The 19,035-nt window shown below is 40.0% G+C and overlaps 1 protein-coding gene across 1 annotated transcript; it reads right to left on the reverse strand.

Moving 5' to 3' along the window:
* Positions 1-291: 291 nt before the first annotated feature.
* On the reverse strand, positions 292-15,681 carry ntmt2 (N-terminal Xaa-Pro-Lys N-methyltransferase). The gene is made up of 4 exons (XM_078169056.1): positions 15,283-15,681; positions 10,048-10,220; positions 4,157-4,409; positions 292-2,911 (listed from the first exon to the last, which is right to left on the reverse strand). Exons 1-4 carry the CDS (start codon positions 15,497-15,499, stop codon positions 2,655-2,657), a joined length of 900 nt encoding a protein of 299 aa, XP_078025182.1. The 5' UTR covers positions 15,500-15,681; the 3' UTR covers positions 292-2,654.
* Positions 15,682-19,035: the final 3,354 nt, after the last annotated feature.

The following is a 19,035-nucleotide window of genomic DNA, read 5'->3' on the forward strand; positions in this document are numbered from 1 at the left end:
TAATACTTAGGAGAATTACCATAACGATCTGAGAGGATCTCAATTATCTCTTGTGTTTTCGGCCCACTCTGGAAGATTGCAGCGCGGTCACTGTCAGGGGTGTGGACGGGCTGCACTGTTGGAATATTTGGGGAAAATTGGTCAGCATTTATGTTCCAGTTCCAGCCTTGATTATAATAGCCAACAATGATTACCCATCTCTAATCCTATTAGCCTTTGTTTGGAACATGGGATGAAAAACATTATATATGAAAAGAGCATTCAAAAAATCATAAAACTACATCCATATGCTTTCCAAGTATGGCATTTTTATTTTAATAAGTCTAAATTTAAGCACTACACAGAGAGAATTGCGCAAAAGAACTCGATATAAAAACTACATTTATTTGCAATATTACAAGCAAAAGTATAAAACACATACACTTAAAAACAAATATATACACCTGACCAACCTGTACTGTAAGTGCACTGGATGAACATTATTTCTCCTGCAATATAAGGCAACAGTGAACTACATGCTGTACTGAAAGGTGACATTAAGACCTCATCTCTACCTGGTATTACTATGTGATCTGTATCTGGATACCAAATGCAGATGTAAATGCATGCAGCACTGAATACAATCAGTTTGGCCAGACCCCATCTGGAGGTGGTCTGGAGAAAATGCAGTCTGTGGCCATCTTCTGAAAATGGTAAATGGGTCACCTCACTGCCCTTCTTCCTGTTCAAGCTGCCTGTCAAAAACAAGCAGCATTCTCGTGGGCTAAAAAATTTAGCTAATGCAGAAGCGTTGAAAACTGCAGTTCATCGCTTGGCCACTAGGGGCTGACTGCAGGAGCAAGTCAATCTCCATAGACCCCATGTTAAAATGCCCGACTTTATAGCAGAAATAAACATGTTACCAACCTGGTAAAGGAAAAAAAAACAGTTTTAGTCTCTACAGCTAATTTCAACAATCACAACAACTGTACGGGGGTTGAATTTCTATATAACTTACCCAGTTAAATTCATTATAGTCTGTCATATAATTAAAAAACCTGCAAGTATATGAAATTAGGTTTCAAAGTCATGAAAAAATAATAAGTATTCTCTGCTTTGAAATGCTGCGGCCGTGTCTGCTGATGGTGCTGAGCCAAAGAATGAGCCGCTGCGAAGCGACAGACTCTCGTTCAGCCACTAATGTTAATCAAAAGCACACACATTTGGGCTGAAAGACCAAAAGGTACATCCGTGATGACTTTTTGCTTGTGTTTGTATGTTTGTAGCATTTAACAGAGTTATTTATTCATGTATTGGCACTGGTGCTATGCGCTCTAATGCCATGGCATTAGAGCGCATAGCACCAGTGCCACAAGCTTGTTGCCACAAGCAACATAACCCCTTACCAGCTTGATACAAAACTGCAGTTTTGTATTAAGCTGGTAAGGGGTTATATTAAGGATGGCTCCAGTGCATCACCGAGCCATGATTTCAGGCCCTACCAAACAATCCCAAAGATGGTGAAAAATGGTCTAACTCCACAGTGCTACACAGTTCCCAGTCTCGTAGCATATTTTCAACAAGTATTTTCTAGCATGTATGATGTGTTAATAAAAAAATCTCTGAATTAACTTAACCCAGACTTTAAGACTTAAAGTTACACATAATAAAGGGAGTGGCAGCGGGACTACATGTTCCATGGGTAAAACAACATGGAAAAAAACGAGCTAGAGCCAGAACATGTTACTGGCTTATGCACTCGGTGAGCAATTTTCATCTAATTGAGTGGGTGCCATCTTCGATTCTAGTATCCAGTTCTCATTAAACATCCATACCAAGCAGCATTGCTTTGGGACACTCTCATGGGTCGGCAATGACCTGGGACAAGGATAACATAACCAGAGTTTGACAGGTTCACCCACTCCTGTCTAAACATGCAAATTAAGATCTGATCACAATCAGCCAGATTCAAGATAACAAAAAAAAACACTCAATACGAAGTGTAAATGTCATTGTCCAATTAATGTATCCTGATACAGATGGCATGTTCATCATATGCTATAATATATGAAAATGTAGTTTGTTGTTGTTGTTGTTGTTATTTTTTTAAGAAATCTAACATGACACATCATTGCTGATGATATGTTATGCTTGTGCTGTAACATGTTGGATTCAGTCAGAAATGGATACAAATCATTCACTCAGAGGAGAAACCATCTGAATCCACATGTTATTCCAATGATCCTCGTAGTTCAGACAGGAACAAGCTCCACCAACAGTTACTCTCCAGAGACCTGATCTTCGATGTCATCAAGAGACAAACCCCAGGAGGTGGTCGGCTGACAATAAATTACAGCTTGGCTTTGTGGACATACAGAGTGCCTCTGTAGAAGGTTAATGTCCACATAAAAGCTTTATTTCATTTCAGTGCTGAGCAGAACTACTTTCTCCATAAAATCACCCCAGGTGCCATCATGCTGTGCACACCGCCAGTTCAGGATTTATCTCCTGATGACATTGTGTAGATTTTTAGCAGTGTTAGTGTGGTTTTCAGAGACGTGATCACAAATCTAGACTTAAACAAAAGAGGAATAAAATGTGAATTCAGCTTTAGGTTGGATTCCCTTTCGAATTGAGCAACAACAACCGGAACCTTTTTACAGCAGATGTCACTTCTATTTCATCGCAATCATCCAGACAGGCATGATGATCTCAGGGAAGCCTTCCTGCCTCTTCACAGCCAGGATCTCCAGACCTGCCTTGGCGATGATAATCTTCATGATGTCCAGGTGACGGCTGATGCTGCTATCGATGGGGTCCAGCTTGCAGCCCTGCCGCGCCATATTGTCTTTTATTATAATGACACCGTTTGGATGTAGACTCTTCTTACAGCGCATCAAGAAGTTCATCAGGTCCTTGTCTGTTAGGTGGCCTGACGATAAAGACAGATAAGGGATGAAGACAAAAAAAAAAAACAACTAATCACAACTGAGATACCTGTTTCTGCAGGGATCTTTGTTTCTATTAGTTTTCCTACTGCTGTTTGCCAACACTTGCATAGGTAGATGGAGTCAGCTGCTCTTGACATAAAAACAGGTTACACTGTACCATGCATTGGTTGACCTAGTGTAATCTGGTGGTAAAGACACAAACTCATGTAAAAATGCGAAAGATTATAGTTTTGTTTCTTTTACAAACAAGCAAACTAAGCCAGAAGTCCTTGCCCCCAGCTCTCCCTGGAGGATCCCGAGATTAACCCAGCCCTGATGGGACAGTATTATTTTGTGTTCTGTACTTCCACAGGGAGGCATCCAGAAGATCCCCTGATAGAGAGCTAAACCTCCTTAACTCAGTTGTTTAGTGGAAGGTATACGCAGATATATGGGGTACACCCACCTTGTTTTCTTGTTGTTTACAGTATACCAGACCATCAGCCAAAAAAGTAATTTGAATATATAGGAGAGTATACCCACTTCCTCCTTGGTAACCTACCACCCTACCTAGTAGCGCACCCACCTCATCAACTGCCACTACACCACTACCTAAACTGCAGTGACAGTTGTACTCCAGGCTGCTTCTGTGTCTTCAAGTTCCCAATCCTGCCCCTAAGACTAAGCTTTGATACCTTACCAAGGAAACTTATTTTGCCTATTTTTATCCATGTTTTAATCTTATTTCTGACACTATTTGAAGCTCATGACCAGAGGTGAGGGTTGGAACAATGATCAGCTGGTAAATTTTGAGATCCACTTTCCAGATCAGCTCCTTCTTCATTACAACCATCTGTTGATCTAATGCTCCATCTTAGCCTCACTGATGAACAAGATCCTGATATACCTGTTCTTCTTCATTTGGGGTGGCAACTCAGTTCCAAACCTGGACTTTGGACAATCAGCAATGTCCAAAATATACCACAAAAATCAATAACCCAAAAGTATAAAGTTGGCTGTTAACGACCAAGGTTCATCCAGGTAATGATGGAAGGATAAAGGGAAGAGGCCTAAAATATTCTGTCTCTGAGGAATCATGCCTTTCAGGAAATTGGAAATCACCTCAAATAAAAGAAACCCCTGGAATTCTGATAACATTAGACAGTTCAATTCTTGAGCAATTTGCATCCAAGACAATGAGCAGTGTACTTTTTAAATGGTAAGTAATGAACAGAATATAAACTTACATGCCACCCACTGCATCCAGATGACGTCATACTTGTTTTTTGGAGGTGTGAACTCTTGCAGGTTGTAGCAGTAGTAGGTCTCTATGCGATCGGCATCGTCGCCAAGGTACTCCTCGTGCGCATGGAGCAGGAAGTGCTCCATCATGTCCGCCATCTCCATTTTCTCAAATACAGGAAGGAGGACGCCTTTGGTCACACGACCGATTCCAGATCCACAGTCCAGAGCACAGTGTGTGCCAGCCTTACCAGGACCCTGTGGGTGAAAAACATGAATAACTGTCAAAATTCAACTTTATTTTGAGGAAAAAGTCAGTATAATTTCTCAACTGAAGATCATTTGCAAGGCGTCCATAAAAAATAAGAGTTATGTTTCCCAGAAAACAAAATGTACATTTAAATGTCAGTTTCCCTGCTGCATGTTATTACCATATCTATAAGTCAGGGATCTAGACTTAATTTTTCTGTGTTGCCAGATGTCAGAGCTCTGTACCTCAAAAGAACCGACAGCACAAACAAGTCAACCTCAGTTCCTCAGGGCAACTAAACTATGAACTTTACCACAAGGGAACAAAAAGTCACCTCTCTTGAATCATGCTGCTTTTTCTTCCTTTTCATTTGGTATTCTGACCTCACTCCAACCCCTCCACATCAGGGGCCCCAGTGTGTGATTGTATGAAAGATGGGGCCCTGAGGAGCTCTGTGCTTGTTACAAGAGGCTTCCTGGTTTCTGTGAATTACTGCCATATTGCTCCGTATGTATGTAGCTCAGTTTAATCTGGATGTAGTCTAAATCTTTTCCTTCCCCAACTTGTGTTTAATGGAGATGTCAGGTTTAAACAGGAGCTGTTCACAGCCAGGGAGGAGGATGTGTAACTGAGCACACATTTGTGGAAGACTTGGCGGAAGAGAGAATACTTTGGTTTATTATTCAGGGTTTTTGCATCCAAGTGACGAGTTAAATGTGAGTTTCTAGACATAAAATGCACATAAAGAAAACATTCAATCTGAAGCAAACATCTGTGACTTTACCTCAGAAATTCTAGACTTTTTCAGGAGCACGAATAGCAATTCATCAATCTAAAAAGACCACATTTACCACACCAGTGTAAGGCTTTATGAAATGCTTTATGAAAAGCTTTTGAACTTGATTATGTACATTTCAACAGATCATTGGGTTGGTATGCTCTGTCACATGACTGTGAGGTTTCATAACAAAAAAAAAGGTTTACTGTTTTTCAACCCAGCCCCTACTGTAATATAATGTTCTACAGACTTCTTCCAACACAGTCTCACAGAATACGTGAAATTGACACAGATTCTTAACAATGCATGTTGGTGGACATGAAATGTCGTGCACCAAAACAATGCCAATGCAAAGTCTATTATGAACTGACACAGGTTTGCTGTGAAGCGGTCGCAGTTGTCGCACAACAAAAGATCCTCACTGACTCTTCATTGGCATTGATTTTGTGTTGTCAGCACATCATTTTAACACATTTCATGTCCACCACCACATTTTGCTTTGTCAAGATGTCATATCCATTTCACATTTTTTTATAAGACCAGGCTGTAGCTATATTAATGCGCAGCACAACCATACTTGTAGTAAATAAGTATCTAATATCCCTCTGTAGCAGAGTTCCTAGGTATATGATGATTATCCTATTTGAATTATGTTTTTTATAACCCTGTGTACAATCCCTCATTCTCAAAACCACCATCTCAACAATGACACGCTTTTGTTTGGTTCAAGTTTGACATTACTGTCCTCAAGTATTGTGTACAAAAATGTTTCTTGTGACTTCTTACACATGAGGATGCATTTTGTGTTGTATCTGTAGCCTGCATTTATGATGCAAACTCAGTTCTTCATGCACCGCAGTGTGAATTTAAATGAACTGTAGTTTGAAAATGGATTATGGTAATCCTGCTGTCTTTGCATGATTATTTGGTTTCCAGCATCTGGCAGCGCTGCCTCTTCCTGGTTTAACATCAGTGCAGTGGCCTTAAAATAAAAGACATTATAACTCTTCTTATCTCATCTTTTAGAGACGATAATACAATTTTTTTTATCAAAGTAAAAGTATTGGCAGTCTAGTTTTCTATCAGGTTTTACTGACTCTTTCCTGCATTTCTGTGAATTTGTTGTCTTGGCTTTATTAGTTTCATAAAATACTGTACCTGTCCTACAGCAAATATATCAACATTTCTAAAGTGGTGTGCTTTAAAGGCGCTGTATGTAAGAACGTGGCCAAAACGGTTACTGCACTCAAATTCAAAATACTGATGTGAGTCGTGTCCGCCCCCCCTCCCCTACAGATTCGAGGTTGCTAGACAGCGGCACGCTGTAGACTGATTTGTTTGCCCACGGACGGCTGCCGTGGCAGGGCCGCGTCGCCGCGTCGCTGCATCCGTGATCTTCGGTTTTCCAGCGGACCATTTGAGCAAGTCCGGCTTCTCTGCTGCTAATGCTGCTGCCGGGATACAGCAGAGGAGGAGCCGGCTGCTAATGTTATGTACCGGGACACTGCTAATGCTGCTTGCCGTGCTGCTGTAGCTCAGTCGTAACTGTAACTGATGCTGAGACTCTACTGACTGTGTGACTGGTAGACGGCGGTGGGTGGCGCAACAGGCCAAAACACAAATTCAAAACATAAATATGATTTGCGGACCGTAAAATATTTTTTTTAAATGCGAATATTCTGGCCGTACTATTGTTGTCGGTGAGATCAGTATGTTATATGAACATTATTCCTTAGTCTCTGTGACATATTAGGAGGATTTTACGACTATTTGCTTTAGATTTCTTACATATAGCTCCTTTAAAGGAAATTCTTTAATAATAAAAAAGGACTACAGGTAAACTTCAAATCTTCCAGTGTTGTACTGATTTGAGTTCTATTTAAGATGGCCTTTGATTTGTGATTTGTTTTATCCTGTTAGGAGCTTAAAGTACTAGTCAATACACTGATAACTCAATCAACAGAAATAAGCTTTTGCTAATTGGTAACTTTAAGTCATTTACCAAGCAAATAATTTCTGATTCAGAAGTCTCAAATGTTAGAATTTTGTGTTTTATATGATCAGTCATTTTTCTCTGCATTCTGACATTTTATAGGCTAATCAATTGATCCAAAATCATCATCAGATTATCAATGATAAAAAAGAATTGATAGTTGCAGCCTAATTGTGTCTGCAATGATAGCTCAATGCATACAATGTGTTGTCATAAAGCACATCCTGTAACGTGTCTTGGTCTCATGACAGATAGAACTGAGTGCTGAGAATAGAAAACTGACATTTAACACATCAAATGTGCTGTACTGTATTAATCAGTAGCAGTGAGCAGCTGTATCACCTTAAGCTTTGTTAAATCAAGGCTTGTTGTGTTTACATTAGCACCAGTGGAAAAGTAGCCACTTAGCTGCCTGCAGTTCCTCTAAAGCATCCAATCTTAGCAGTTTATAATTAGAGCTCCTGTAAAACTGATCCTCTAAATAGCGCTGTCTCTGGGCCAAACCCATTACCCTGAATTAGCACTTGGGCTCTACCAGCATCTAAAAAAACACTCTAGTCCACACTGACACTCACATGATCACACACAGATACGTGTGTGCACGCATACAGAAATGCTGAGACATGTGAGGACGTGGTTTTTAAATGCAGAGAATGATACTTTAAAGGAAAGGTTTGACTCCTTGGGGCATACGCTTTTTGATTTTCATGCAGAGAGTTGAGATGATATGATGATAGTTACTGTAGCTCTCATATCTGTACACAAAATATGAAGCAGTCAGCAGCAGGCTGACTTGGCTTAGAGTGGAAACAGGGGGAAACAGCTAGCCTGGTTCTGAAGAAAGGTAACATAATCCATCAGATACCAGGCAATTGGCACAGGCTCCACAAAGTTACTGATTTGTACCAAAATTTAGTCCAGTACATAACAGCCAATAAAACTACAAATTGTTTTTGTGCGGTTTCTGTGCAAATTTAATAAAAAATGTAATAGGTTAATTAGTGAGCTTTAGAGGTTTTTGGGAGGCAGATTTTGTCATCTTTGGATGGACCCAGGCAAGCTAATTCCCCCTGTTTCCAGTCTTGGTGCAAAGTGAAGTTATCTGGCTGCCAGTAACTTTAAACTAAGTGCATAGACATGAGAATGTTATAAATCTTATCATCTAACTCTCAGCAAGAAAGTGGAGAAACTTATTTCCTTAACTTCTCCTTTAAGATGCATCCCCTTCAATAAATTGTAGCCCATATTGTAGTTAATGAAACTACAGATATTTCTCAACAGAGGAGACTAAGAAATATATCCTCCTCCACTGTGAACAAATGAGTTCTTGTAAAAACTGACCATAGTACAAAGTGATTAACAGCTGTTGGCTCAGCTTGTTCTGTCGGGGTGTTTATGAGGCTGACATCAAGTCTGAGCTACTATTAGAAACTGCACCTCCTCCTACATAAAACAAGGTGGAATTCTTTTTATGTAGTCAGGAAAATGAATTCCTCACCCAGAATAGATTGTGACATGAGTATTCAGAGATAGCTACAACACTGTAAATCTATATGCTAGTGAAAAGCTGTCAGAAGCTACAGTATGTACAGTGTAAATGATAGAGAGAGACATCTCAAATCTTACTGTCAGTTTCCCTGGTGGACTGTACTGTAAATAGTAGTTATCTAGAGGTAACTCCTCTTCTATGAGTTTGTCTACCCTCTTGAGGCTGAGAAAGCACCTGAGAAAGTTTCTGTGCTCACCACCTGACCTGGGGGTCAGCCAGGGGTCAGCTTATAGCTAGAGAACTACTCGTAGAAATGCCAACATATCCAGGTAAATACTATTTCTATTTCATATGTGCTCTGCCCTCTAAATATCTCTCTCTTTTGGGGAGGACAGGCCCTTCCAGAGGTGCCTGTGCTCCACCTGAGTGGGGCACATGGAACTGCCACAGTTAATGGCGAATGGCTGGGACATGCAGAAGAGTGTGTCTTTTGTTGTCTGCACCTCCAATACCTCCAGTGGTGTTTGCTCATTCTCTCATGGATGAGACTGTCCAGGGATACTGCCAGGAGGGCTATGTTGCTCACAGGTGTCACTTCCTGGGCAGCACTGTGTAGCACATATCAAAAAGGCCAGCTGTTACCCTGTCCATGTCAGATGGAAGCAATGGCCAACTTGACCTGGTCAGAGGAACCATCTGGGTGTGCGTAATCGAAGATGGGTACCATCTTGGGTGGAGCCACACTTGGCATGACCTAGCATGTGGCTGGGCACGGAGGCTTATGATAAAATCTATGGCCTGGGCCATGGAGGGGGCCTGGAGAGACAGAGGGAGCTCCAGCCTCTCAGTGGCCAAGGCAAATAGACAGGGCAGGCCATCAAAGGGATAATGGTGATTGGTAGAGTCGTCATCTTTAGAGAGGAAGGCCAGGCCTCTCTCCTTATAGACCCAACAGTTGTTTTCCTCATTCTGTTCCTCCTCCTGGGGTAGAGCAAGGCAGGCGGTGCAGGAGTCAGCCTCAGCCTGATGCTGCCAACTCATGCACAGGATGCAGGAACCATGGGGGTCCAGTAAAAGCAAACCGAGGTAGAGGCGGCACAAGACTTTTGTGGAGAAGACACAATGCTAATGATGGCTCCTGCGATACCAAATGGTGAGACCAAGCTCATGTTAGTCCAGTTCTGTGGCTGAGTAAAAAAGGGAGATGTGCAATGCATGCACTTTATAGGGAGCAGGTGCAGTGTATGTGCTACCCCCTGATTGGGCAGTGAGTATAGAAAATCTTTTCTCAGGTGTCACAGCGCAGCTGGCTACTTTTACTCAAGAACAAGCTCTTAGTACTTCTTCAACCACTGTCAGAATTTGAGTTGGAATCTTGTTACTCACCACAAACCGCTTCAGAAACTGCCGAGAACCCTCTAGATCGATGTTGCATATCTCCACAAAATCTCCCAGCATGCCCTCCTCTGAGGCAGGGACGTCCTCATAGAACTTCTGAGCTCTGTAGTAAAACTGTTTCTCTCCTTTGATGTACTCACAGGTGACTGGAAACAGCTTCACTGTTAGGACACATGGATGCACATAAAGAGAACAGAGACAGGATTGTTTAATAGCCCTACTACAGATTCTACAGAGGTATGGTGAGCTCACGTCTTTCAGATTATTTTTTTCATTTTCATACTTGTAGTCTTCAGACCCAACCAATGTTGACCCAGGTGACATCACTTGAGGAGTCATTTATCAGAGTTGCATAGCTCCCTCTGGAGACACTAAAGGCTTTACACGTTTTACACGTTTCCTTTTAAGTAAGGCTAGGTTACTCTTTAACTTGTACTCCAACTATTTAGACTTCATAAAATCCAAGCCCAAGCTGAGATAACCCCTCACGACATCATCAACAAATAGAAAACAAATTAAAAGTTCCTGGGCCTTAGATTTTTAGTTGACTGGTTCTGATAATGTGTCTTTAGGCAGAAATCTTGGTGGTGAGGTGGTGTGACTACATAGTGCGTCAATTCAAAGATGCAAGTGGACGCTCACAGACATAGATTCACCATGGACAGAAGTAAACTTCAGCAGAGGTGCATCCAAGCCTGTTTCATCTGGAGCTAATACTTATATATTGAGCTTAGCTTGAGGATAGCTTGAGAAGATAATAAGAGCTAGCTAACATCTGTACAGTGGGTACATTGGTTGTTTGGGGCAAATTAACACCAACTGCAAAAATATTCTGACAGTCAAACCTGTGCGGACAATCACTTAGCATCAGTCCGAATTAATATTTTGAGGTTTACCAGTAATGGGAATACAAATGCAAGATCAAGGGCTATTAAAATCAATAAGATTCATCCTCTGGGAAACGAACATATTTTTGGTGTAAAAGTGCATATTGTGGCATGATGGTGGTGCTGATGAAGATGTCCTTTGACCCCTATACTGCCAAAATACATGATTTATGGAAAACATTAAAATCCAAAGCATATTCCATCGCAATCTGACCAGCAGATATTTTAGTGTGGACCAGACACAGACTGACTATCATTCATCACCATTATAACTCAATAAAAACTGCCAAATTCAATGTTAGTAATTGTAATTTTACACACCTAGTCTAACAACAGATACAACATGACACTAGACTGCTCTGTATGGAGCGGAACACAGTTCACTATCTCAAAGGAAGTGTAGAATGATAATTTGATTACCAGAAGACTATAAATAAGAACATGCTGCGCTACTCTTACACCCTGCTCAGCTGTTACATGCTATAAAATAACAAGTAGGTTGAATAATCTCCAGTGTTTCTCATGCTTTTTAGGTTACCAATTTGCAGCAAGTTAATATTTCTGTAGAACTATGAACCTCAAAGGACTCCTCTATTGCCAGGACCACAACAGTTCCAAGTCATAATAGATATTGTTTTGAAAGTTTTCAGTTATGTGTTGTAGTACAACACTCTTGCTTCCTAATATGATGCCAGTGTCATACTGTGACATTAAGAACCTTAACAGCTGGTTTCTTAAACTATCCCAACCTTTCACTGGCTCAGTTCTTCTGAGCTGAAATAAATCCTACAGAATGAACACAACATTTCCAAAGGCTTAGATGACACGTTCTTGGCGTAGATGAGGTAGAGGTGGGAGGTGAGGGTCATAGGGGGAAGTCTGTCCACTTGTCAAGGATGTCCAGTGGCAGAATTCATAACACCACAGTGAAACATTGAGAGGGGGGATTTATTTACAATTGGACTCCCTCCTCTATGCTAGAAACATCGGGACAAGGCAGGGAGCCATAAAAGGGACTGAATCGTTCAGCACCTGGAAGTCACACTAAAAACAAGGTGTAGAAACAGACAGTTCAAGCTGTGTGACTTTCCTGGCAAGTGCACCACCTGATTATCAAATGTTTAAGGATCTTGCCCTGGCATCAGATATGATTGGAACATCTAAAGCTGGCAGTTACATGTTATGTGACCCCTCAGGAAGGCTTACAGATAAAGGGTAATTATAGAAGCATCAAGCAAGACCAAGACAGGGGGGAAGACAGTGTGACGACATACATATCTGCCAAGAAAGTGTCAATCCAGTGCCACCATGTTCTTCTTTCTCACACCTTCAAAGTGGACCAGCTCATTAGAAGTTGAGGATTAAAGATTAATTAAGATTTTAATTTAATTTAATTTTTTATTAAGATTAATGTTTATTTCCAATGAGTTAAATATAGGGTTAAGTACGTTTATTTTAGGTTAACTCCTTTGGCTTGACATTTTCTGTATTAAGACATAAAAAAGGACAAAATATACATTTCACTCTGTCATCTAAAGCTTGCACGGCTGTTTGTAAATTATCCAACCACAGCCCCCTGACTGTCATGTATCTCACTGACTGACATGAGTTAGAGCTTTCATGCTTGGCATGCCATGCCATTAATGGTCTTTGTATCAAGTTATTGGTAAGAAATTAAGGTGTCTTTGAGCCAGAATGGCCAATAGGTCATTAGCCTGGGGTGTGCACACCCTGCAGAGGATTGGGATAGTTTGGGCCCCAAAAGAAGAATTAAATGACTGAAACTTCCATGTAGTCGATGTGCACACAGTGTCCATCCAACTCTGATGCTGAATGTGTTTTCTACTCCAGAAAAATACAGGTGACCCTCGATCATTATTGAACTACAATTCTGCAACTGGGCTCTAAATATTGAGTTAGTGAGTTTTTCATTGTGCCATATGCAGTCTGCATAGTGGTTAGATTGAATAGGATTAAATTGTAATTTGTCTGTCCATAGTAGGATCAGATGATATTTCCTGATCCAGTTCCATAAGGGCTTACTCCTACACTAACCTTCTATTTCTACTGCGAAGTCTGAGGAATAGCTTTGCTTAAGCAACATTTCCAGGGTGTTATAGGTATTACTGTGCACTTGACACTCAAACAGGACCCTGTTCCTGTTGAAATCTGCACACATTTTTATTCCAGTTTCTTGACCGATGATGCTGATTTCTTCTGTTCTTTTTCTTATTGCTCAGAGGGATCTTTGTCTCTTTGTGCCCTTTCAGTTGTCAGTCTGATTGAACCATTGTGTTTTGTTCTCCATATACAAAACAAACCGTTTATACAAAGTCCCATGTATTTGTAAAGAGGACTTTCTACAACCTGAAAGCATCAAAGACCATTCAAACAAATAGAGTAGTGCCTAATCAAACCTTTGCGGCAGAAGAATTTTCATTGGTAGTGTATGAAGACTCAGTCGTTGACCAGCCAATGTTACAATTAGGGCTGTCAAACTATTTATTTTTCTAACTGCAGTTAATCACATTTTCAATTATATGTTTGAAATTCCATTATTTTTGAAGTTCATAACAAGGTAAAGCAGTTCTTACAAGTGTCTTGATTAGGAATCAATGAATGCAAAGAAATTTACTTTATGATCTTGACTTACAGATTTATTCCTTTCAAATCAGTGCTGCACTGCTACAACAGTGTGGTGTTGAAACCATAACTTAGAGGTAGGAGACAACTTCAAAGTGCTTATTCTGTGAAATACAGTGTTTGTTTTCTTTTTAGAAAGGATCACACTGGCACTGTGTGTGCCAACTGTTGTCACCTTTCTTGCAATGTCCCATTGCTCTGCAACTGTGGAGAAGTGCTGGGCACATTTCTGCATACTCTCATTCCTCTGTATGTTGAACCATTCAAGCAAAGGAGTGCAATGTACAATCAGTGTCAATATGGTGGTTACCCCGAGATCATTTTGATCACTCAGTGACGTCCAGTAATCCAAGGTAAATGCAACAGCATTTGGACTTCCAGGAGTTCCAGTTTAGATGCTTTCTCTGATTCCTACAGGTCCTGTATGTGTGAAACTATTGTTCTCCATGACAGTCAGGCATAGGACTGAGCTGAAGCAGAGAGAAACAGCCAACCTGACTCTGCCTATCAGCACCTCTAAATAATGAACATGTTGTATCTTGTTTATATAACTTGTGCAGAAACAGAAATGTGAAAACAACAATTTGTGGTTTCTGTGGGAGTTATATACTAGAACTGTTTCTTGAAAAACTACAGTTGCTGCAGTGACTGTGTACACTTTCCTACAGTCTTCCTGTCATCACAGTAAGACTGCCAGCTTTGGTAACACCTAGCCTGCACAGAAACCATTATCTGTGCTCACTGACCATATCAGATAGTTGGATAGCTGCACAGAAGTGCTGGGCAGAATATTAACAATCAATTAACAGTTTTAGCATTTTAATATTACCTACAATTAAAAACTGTGATTTTTACATTTGCTTATTTGTTTGTCTGTTTTAATGAGCTTAAGTGATGTTGGTAGACAACAAATATAGTCAGGCTAGCTGTTTCCCCTTGGAACTAATCCCAATTACAATCATGTATATTTACATTTTAAAGATATGTTGTATTTCTGCATGCACCATAAAACCTTTTCACAGCTTTCTATGTGTGTGTCTGCAAGATGTAGTATATAAAAATACTTTTTAAATGTATTATAATGTAAGATGATATTTGATTTCTAGCAGGTCAGATCAGAGTATTGGTTGGCTATTCCAGTGAACCTCAATGCTTCTAATCATTCCCTGTATTTGTGTTTGTTTTATCCCATTTAGTTTTAAATCTGTACACATAACACATTACATTACTGCTGACTACCATGTCCACCGTGTTTCTTTCTTGTTTTAGATTTTTCAAAAGTATTTTCCAAACTTCCAGGTAGCCATTGTTTTATATTCATTTTACTGTGATATGTAAATCAGCTTCAAAATAATTTTTCTCAATCATTGAGACATTTTGTAGCATGTGCACTTTCAAGTGCATAACCTCGTGATGAATATGTGTGACTCTAACTTAACTTATAAAGAACATGATGTTTGCTGAGCTGCAAGTTTAAAGCCTCTATGAGTTAATTTTCATAAATAGAAACTGATGAAAAGCCTTTGGAAAGAAATCATAGATTTGTACTGAACCAAAACATGCAAACCCCCCGGCATGCTTCCCAACTTTGCCCAGTCCTTAATGGTCAAGGGTCAAGTATAGGTTGTAAATCGTGATCTCTTGACTGTGAAGCTGGTGTGAGGTTGGGCCTTTGTGTGGCCCTTCTTCTTACCCACAGGAATCTTCTCCATTAGGTACAGGTAGCTGGCGAAGAACTCACTCCGCAGCGAGTGGTGCAGGTGGAAGGACATGCTGTGGCGACACATGGTGTCATCCGTCTCTTTCCAGCGATCCCTAAACGCCTGGTGAGCAGCCTTGTACTCTACGTTTGGTGATGATGAGCTGCCATCATCATCATCTTCACGTGAAATCTCTTCCTCAATCTCCATTATTGCTGTATGTGGCCTTGTAGCACCTCACAAAACAGTGCTGTTATCCAGGAGTTTGACTGAACGATGGTGGAGGAGAGTAACACTCTGTGTGTTACGGTGCCTCTTTGGGACACTGTTACTCCAGCTGCTGCTATATCTGTTTAGCTGAGTGGTCAACACATCTCTGCCAGCGTTCGAGTGATCGTCAGAGATCTTTTTCACGGGGCGGGTCTTAGAACACCCAGCCAGATCTACAGATCACCTGCTAGGGACACTGACTCTGGAGGAGTGAGAGAGGGAGGCTGGGGTCTGCTGTCTCAGGACGAACAGAGGCGACTGAATTTCAGGCTGCAAATTCCAGCAGCACATGAGAGTCCATATGTCCGACCTCAAGGCCTTACTGTCATATAATGTGGTCCTAAAATTAGTCGCATCTTCTCATGTTTGTATACATGGCTCCTGTTCTGTACTGACACAGCTTCTCAGACACCAGAGAACAAAGAGTACAATTAAAGCTCCAAGTCATCTTCTTATTCTCTTGGTAAATGAACACTAAGTCTGCAGGATAATCTTTTGGTCATTTGGGTCACACACAATAATTAATCTCAAATTGCAGTTAAAAAGTAAGCCAAAATATATTTCTGAAAACATTCATGGTAAGAAATTAGCAACACAGTAGCATAATCTTGGCTTATATGAAATCAGCACTGCTGAGTTGTACCATCTGATCTCAATCCTTTTAACCTTTTTTTACAATCCAGGAAATAATATGGTGCTGTCTTCATAGTGCACTAAGATATGTTTCTTAAGACACTTTAGGTAAGAAATAGACAGTACAGTAACAGGATCTTTTTATTTGATCAGCACTGCCTAGTATTACCATTTTATCAAAGTTTGGTTTGAGTGTGAGAGAGCGAAAGAGAGGGACAGGTCTCTGTATCGATTTGCTTGTATGCATGTATCCTTTGTGTCCGTGTTGGCCGGCATACCAAAATCAAGGAGGGTAAAAAGAGGAGAAGTCACGGCATCATATCATGTCATAGCACTGGGGTACACATGCAGTGAAATCTGGTCCGAACTTCCTGAAAGGTTAGACAGCTGGTGCATTGTCATAGAGCATGGGGGATGATTGATTCATTCCTGCAGTCAGGAGTCAGCCTTGGGTCAGAATGTTTTTGTATGAAATAAAGAGATATGGGTGAGAATTACAATTCTGTAATTATTGAAGAAGTCTGTAATAAAAGACCATAAACAAGTAATTTCTATATGCAAATGTTGTATTGTATTGTATTCTTTCTTTCGTTTTGAAAGTCAAAAGTCAAGTCCAAGTCCAGCTGCATTTTTAAACAGGGTAATAGTTGGCGTGGGAAGAAATGATGTACAAATTTAGAGTTAAAAATTTGTATTTAAATTATCAGTTGTGCCTCCTCTGACAAAATATAGGTATGTGTAATTTCTGAACTTAATGTTTTACGTGTTGCTGCAGAGTCTTTACATCTTACTGTTCTGATGAATTACATGTTGTCTGTCTGCTGGTCTGAAGTGACAAACCCACCTTTTCCCTTTGCTTGTTTGTATAATGTGATTGGCTGCTGTCAGAAGTCACAAGTCACAAGTCCATGTGAAGTCTCAAGTTATTTGGTGTTAAAGTCAAGGTTGAATTTTATTGTGTCAAATTCAGTCATCATATAGTATATCATGCTCCACTTCAAATGCAATGATGATACATGGGAAGAAAAACGATGCCACTTTGTGGTACTTTTAATTTTGGTAATGCATCTCAGTGACAGTAAACGTTCACTCTTAATTGTTGCTGATTCTGATTGGTGTCAGCCTGTGGGGGTTAAACTTTCACCTGACTGCCTCAGTTATGTCATCTCTACACTCCTGAGCCTCAACAGCTAAATGTGTCACTCTTACTGACCTTTTTAGGTTGACACCTTGGAATTTGATCTCAGGATGAGGTGCAGTATTTGAAGTGGTTTAAGTGGCTGTTAGTTAGGACAACTTTGCAAATGGTGTATTTAAATCAAGATAGCTGCAGGCGTCTGTTTAGTAGAGTAGGAAAGGCTGTCTGAAACTGCATGCAAGTCTTTAACCGTCAAACACAAACAAACAGGTGTCCTTGTAGCACCAGCAATCATTCATTCAGTCACCAGGGAATACCATAGCCTATATTTTTGACCCCTACCACAAATAATATTTCAATATGCCCATCACGAGCCACAGGCTAGATTTAGTGCAGTGACATCAGCTGTTACTGGTGCTGAGAGCAGCAGATACATGGAGAGCACATCTACCAAGTTACAGTATTGATTACACCAACTGGCCATTTGTTTATTTCTTGCTTATAACTTTAATGAAGACACACGGCTGGTGTGAAGTTCACATGGGAAATTGATCAGGTTTATAGAATTTTAAAATTCACATAAAAAAATCCTTCCCTGAAAGAAAGTTGTCTTGTTATTAAGTCTCAAAAGTTTCATTAAAACAAGACAAACACATCTGCAAGCAAGTGCAAAACAAACACAAAAAAATAGTTTTATGAATTTTCGATAATTTAGGGGTTATTTCTGTTTAATGTGGTGTAATGATCTGCTTTATTCTGTCTTCATTCAAGATACTAATACTCATCTCTAGTAAATTGTTTTTTAAGGAAACAAAACTTTAAGGACTCAATAACGGGCTGGACTTTAAAAAGTGCTTGATAATTAAACAAACACTCTTTTCTTTGTTAATGTATCAATAAGTAAAACCTAAAGCGGAAATGAATAAAAATAACAATAGCGTATTTTAGATGAGACTTACTGTCATTGATGAAGAGCTTTAATTGATGAGCAAAAGTCAAAGACATTTGAACTTTGAAGAGAATCCACTTGTTGGACTGAAGGTTCATGCAGAAAGTATAAATAGTCAAAAGGGAGCTAAAACCAGTATCAGGTTCCCTAACAAGCGGTGAAAAATCCCCAAGTTCACAGAACCTTTTTAACCTTATGTAACTTAGAGTTATCTAACCCCAACTCAACCTGGTGGTCTCTTACTACTATTACTTACATCCGGCATCCAGACCATCTATCATAACTGCAGATACAGTCCTGCATTATTCTTTTAATGACACTGAGGGAGAATGTCTATATTTTGACAGGAATATTAGTTGCACATTGAGGATTTTAAAAAGTGAGTGTATGTTTGATAATTGAAACACCTAGTTTTGAATATTTCATTCTCGTTAACATTGCAGATTGACATCTTTGTCTGTTGCCCAGCTGCTTGTATTCATTGCCCACCATTGGCAAAATAACAACCCAATCACCAGAAATGTGTACATTTCTGCAAACCATGGATGCATTACATTTGCACAACATTAAATAACAGATATGTTGAAACTTAACGTTGAAACTTAACATTTCAGCAATGCTGTGTTTTGGCTTAAAATACCTGGTTTTAGGGGCACAATCCCCACTGGAAAACTATCAATGTCTTAATAAAAAACAACTGCTTGTCAAGCAACTATCACAACTGAAAATCAACACATCCACATTTGGTGCCTAAAG

The sequence above is a fragment of the Epinephelus lanceolatus genome, chromosome 6, assembly GCF_041903045.1.
Source record: "Epinephelus lanceolatus isolate andai-2023 chromosome 6, ASM4190304v1, whole genome shotgun sequence".
In the NCBI taxonomy this organism is placed as follows: domain Eukaryota; kingdom Metazoa; phylum Chordata; class Actinopteri; order Perciformes; family Serranidae; genus Epinephelus; species Epinephelus lanceolatus.